This window comes from Petaurus breviceps, unplaced genomic scaffold, assembly GCF_028583685.1.
Source record: "Petaurus breviceps papuanus isolate PSGF00001 unplaced genomic scaffold, PetGlider_PUasm1.0 37, whole genome shotgun sequence".
NCBI classification, from domain to species: Eukaryota; Metazoa; Chordata; class Mammalia; order Diprotodontia; family Petauridae; genus Petaurus; species Petaurus breviceps.
In genome coordinates this window covers 27,383,347-27,387,695 of record NW_027186296.1, presented here as the reverse complement: position 1 = coordinate 27,387,695, position 4,349 = coordinate 27,383,347, and the positions used below count along the sequence as shown (strand labels likewise).

General features: G+C 40.6%; 1 protein-coding gene across 4 annotated transcripts in view; it reads right to left on the bottom strand.

The window, feature by feature from the left end:
• The window catches only part of MYZAP (myocardial zonula adherens protein), a 106,065-nt gene that overhangs the window by 79,918 nt on the left and 21,798 nt on the right, over positions 1 to 4,349 (bottom strand). For 2 of the 4 annotated variants that reach the window (XM_069098143.1, XM_069098145.1), the window contains exon 3: positions 363 to 419. The exons of the other annotated variants lie outside the window; for them this stretch is intronic. In XM_069098143.1, the coding sequence (XP_068954244.1) occupies positions 363 to 419 (57 nt within the window). The remainder of the gene's footprint in view (positions 1 to 362; positions 420 to 4,349) is intronic. 4 annotated transcript variants of the gene reach the window in all.

The window sequence follows — 4,349 nt, the reverse complement described above, 5'->3', positions numbered from 1 at the left end:
AGATAGATAGATAGATAGATAGATAGATAGATAGATAGATAGATAGACAGACAGACAGACAGACAGATAGACAGACAGATGAATCGATGGATGGATAGATGGATGGATAGATAGAATCCTTCTGTATGAAAGAACAGGGTCAAATATTTTGGAGCCTCTAACCTAAACTATGAGACAACAGGCTCCCACCTCTATGCTGTGAACAATATATTTGCGAAGTTAACTATGGGGTGAGTCAGAATCTTCTCTCCCTTACTCTTTCATTTCCCTCCCTTGCCCCTTAAGCAGTAGCATGGAATAGTACCAAAAAAATGAACTTGGAGACAAAGCACATGCATTCAAATACCCATTCTTATACTTACTAACTGTGTGGGCAAGTCATTTAATATATCTGAACCTCTGGGCCTCAGTTTCCTCATCTGTAAAAAAAAATTAGAGGGTTGAAGTAGATGATTTCTAAGATCCCTTTTCCAGCCTCAGGGCTCTATTGAGCCTATGAACCCTCAGCCTATTACATAATGCTCAAATATCTCAAAATGAAGATTTAGAAGTAGAAGTAACATCTTGTTTCTCCACTGATCATTGCTCTAGAACTCCTAGCAAAAAAATAAGCTGCTAAAATATCACTAGCATATATCAGAGATGGGATTTTCCCCAAATGTGAGGGGAATCATATCTGGGCAGTGATTTTTGTGATGTTGTCTCTCACAAGCTGACTCAGTCTGCAGACCTGAGAAAAAATTCAGACTTCCCAGAGGTACCTTCAGCATCCAATGTTTCTATCCTGTATGGCCTCTGCTGGCAAAAAGTTTTAAATTTATTTATATATATAAATACATATACATGTTCATATATGTATATATGCCCACATACATATGTATGTACAGCCTTTCATAAATTTTATTAGATTATGCACAAGCTGTCTTTCATTTCTCATGGGCATGGCTGCTGGCTTACCACCAAATTAGCCATTTAGAGAGCATCTGCTACTGGAAAGTGGATAGGAAGGCTTGATTAAGCCTGCTTTATCCACAAGACCCTTATGAAATCCCTATACTAACTCATCATCCCCTTCCTCCACTAAAATATTATTTGGATGCTACTCATGTCACAGAGGCAACTCCAGGTTTTTAATGGCTATGCCAACAGAAATCATAAACTGACAGATTTTACCAAGTTGAAAAGTTCTGTTTATAGACTCATAAATGGTTTCCCATCTGTTGACTGTAGACTGATCTAGTTAAGTATGGAGAAGCACATGAGCAGAAAGTTAGCCACCTTCACTAGAAGGTGCTTAATTCTCTCCCTACAGCAACTGAGAGTCAGTATGGTATAGAGGATAGGGCACTGGACTTGCATTAAGGAAGACTTGGGTTTATTTCCTACCTTAAACACCTACCAGCTACTTAGACACCATAAGCAAATCTATCACCTTAACCTCTATGCCTTAGTTTCCTCATCTGTAAAAATAAGGGGCTGGGATTCTTGAAAGTAATTTGGTATCATGCAAAGACAGTGACTAAATTCTCCATATTCTTTCATCTAGATATTCATTCCATGAGGAGGCATATATGCAAAGAGGCCAATGACCAAAAAAAAAAAGTCTCTCTCTATATACCAAAATGTTTGTGGCAGCACTCTGTATAGTAGAAAAGTACTAGAAATAAGATAAAAGTCCATCAATCACAGAACAGCTAAACAAAACAATATAAGGGAATATTACTGTGCTTTAAGACATGAACATGATGAATAAAGAGAAGCATGGGAAGACTTACATGAACGATATAAAATGAAGTAAGCAGAATCAGGAAAACAATATACATAATAACAACACTACAAACAGAGAAAATAATTCAAAAATCAACAATTAAAAAAATCTGAATGCTATGAAATTATAATGACCAAGTTTGATTCTAAAGAAAAGATATCAGGGTGGCTAGGTGGTGCAGTGAATAGAGCACAGGCCTTGAAGTCAGGAGGACCTGAGTTCAAATCTGGCCTCACACACTTAACACTTACTAGCCATGTGACCTTGGACAAGTCACTTAACCCCAATTGCCCTGCCCTCCCCCCTCCAAAAAGCTACCCCCCCAAAAAAAAAAAAACAAGAAAAGATATGAGAAGGAACTTTCCTCTGCTCCTTTGCAGAGGCATGGGCCAATGGGTGTGGACCATGGCAGGTGACATCAGATTTTTTTTGATATATTGGTTTTGCTGAAATGTTTCATTTTATTTTTCCTCTTTTTATTCTTTATTATAAAGGATGGCTCCATGGTAAGATGAATGGGGAGGGAAATGTAGGTGATATATACACAAATTATATCAATAAAATTATTGTAAAATGTTTTAAATGCTTAAAAAAAAAGAGGTACTGAGCTCAATGACCTCCAAATTTTCTTCCAGCTTGAAATCATGCTCCTATAAATTAACCTAGGAAGAAAATGCAACCTAGATAAGCGGAGAAAGTACACACACCGACAAAGTTGCAGTTCTCTTTTAAAAGACTAAGGTAAACATATCATTACTTTATCTCATAAACGTCATTCCAGGAGAATGAAGTCCCCCGTGGGCAGGAACTGATTCCATTTTTTAATCTCTGAATCCCCAGTCCCTGCCAAAGTGCTTGGCATATATAGTCAGTCCTAATGCTTGTTGAATTCAATTGGAATGAAACTGAATTGAGCACAGTATAGATTAGAATACAGGTCAAGCATTTTGGGTTCTCATCTACATACTTCCACTATAACTGTGTGACCTTAAAGCTTGGCATCTCTGGATCTCACCTATAAAATTAGGTTGAAATAGGTGACTGCTAAGGTCTCTTCTAACACTAATATTCTAAGGCTGTAATAGACATGAGTTGATAGAGGGGGACTGCAGTAACTCACTGCAGAGAAACATAGGACAGAATGGTGGGTTAGCCCCACCCCAGGGACTGTGCCTCTTACTGTGAGAATTACTATGCCCTGAATGTTACCGTACATTGCATGTGTCTCGTGCACAAAGCATCTGGTTTTCAAGAATGTGCTCTGACCTGTTGCTAGTATTAGCAAATGACTAGTTTCAGGTCATTATTCACATTTGACACTGTTTTGTCTCCTGTACCTATGATGAATGTCACAGGAAAGGAGGTATTTCATAGCTCCCAAAGCAGGTTATGTAAGGAGTAGGCTTAAAAAGGCACCTCTTGCCTCAGAGAAGTAAACAAGGCAACGTTGGTGTATTGGCAAAAAGCCTGTGATGGGGACTTAGAGAATTATGTGCTCATAGACTTACAGCCGGAAGGAACTTTGTTGTTCAGTCATTTAGTCATGTCCAACTCTTCCTGCCCCCATTTGGGGATTTCTTGACAAAAATACTGGAGTGGTTTACCATTTCCTTCTCTAGCTCATTTTACAGATGAGGAAACTGAGGCAAACAGTGTTCAGTGACTTGCCCAGAGTCATGCAGCTAGTAAATGTCTGAAGACAGGTTTGAACTCAGGTTTTCTTGACTCTAGGCCCGATGTTCTGGCCACTCAGCCACCTGGCTATCTCCAAGGTAAATAGAAGTTAAGTGCTTTACCCAAGGTCACACAGCTAATAAGTGTCTGAGGCCAGATTTGAACTCAAGTCTTCCTCACTCTAGGCCCAGCACTCTATAAATTGAGCCATCTGGGGACCTTAGAATTCATCTAATGCAATTCACTTATTTTACAGATGAGGAAAATCAGACTGAAAGAAGTTAAGAGGGGGTGGCTAGGTGGTGCAGTGAATAGAGCACCAGCCCTGAAGTCAGGAGGAGAAGGAGGAGGAGGAGGAGGAGGAGGAGGAGGAGGAGGAGGAGGAGAAGAAGAAGAAGAAGAAGAAGAAGAAGAAGAAGAAGAAGAAGAAGAAAAGAGACTTATCCAAAGTTAGAGCAGTAGGCTGGAATTTGAACCAAGGTCCTTTGATCCACGTGCAATGGTTTTCCCTAGATATCAGGCTGCCTGCCAAATCTCACTTTTGTTAATTACTATTTATGTGATTTGGAAAGCTGCTTAACCTTTCCAGGCCTCGGTTTCCTCATCTGTAAGATAAAGCATTGCTAGATGGTCTCTATTGATAGAGCCGCAAGTGTGAGAGACACTGTGGCAATCACAAGACGTCAGAGGGGGTGCACGTGACCTCTGAGGAGCAGGAGCTTGGAGATGTGGAGGCGGACTCTGCCGAGCCGAAAGGGCTGACATGGCATTGAGCGCAGGGCTGTGGGAGCCGACTTTGCCAGGTTGGGAAAGGCCGATGTGGCATTGAACGTGCCTTATCAACACGGACTCCTCTTAACACATACTCCTCTGCCCTGCACTCGGGGGAGTGCACGATTGGCTCCCA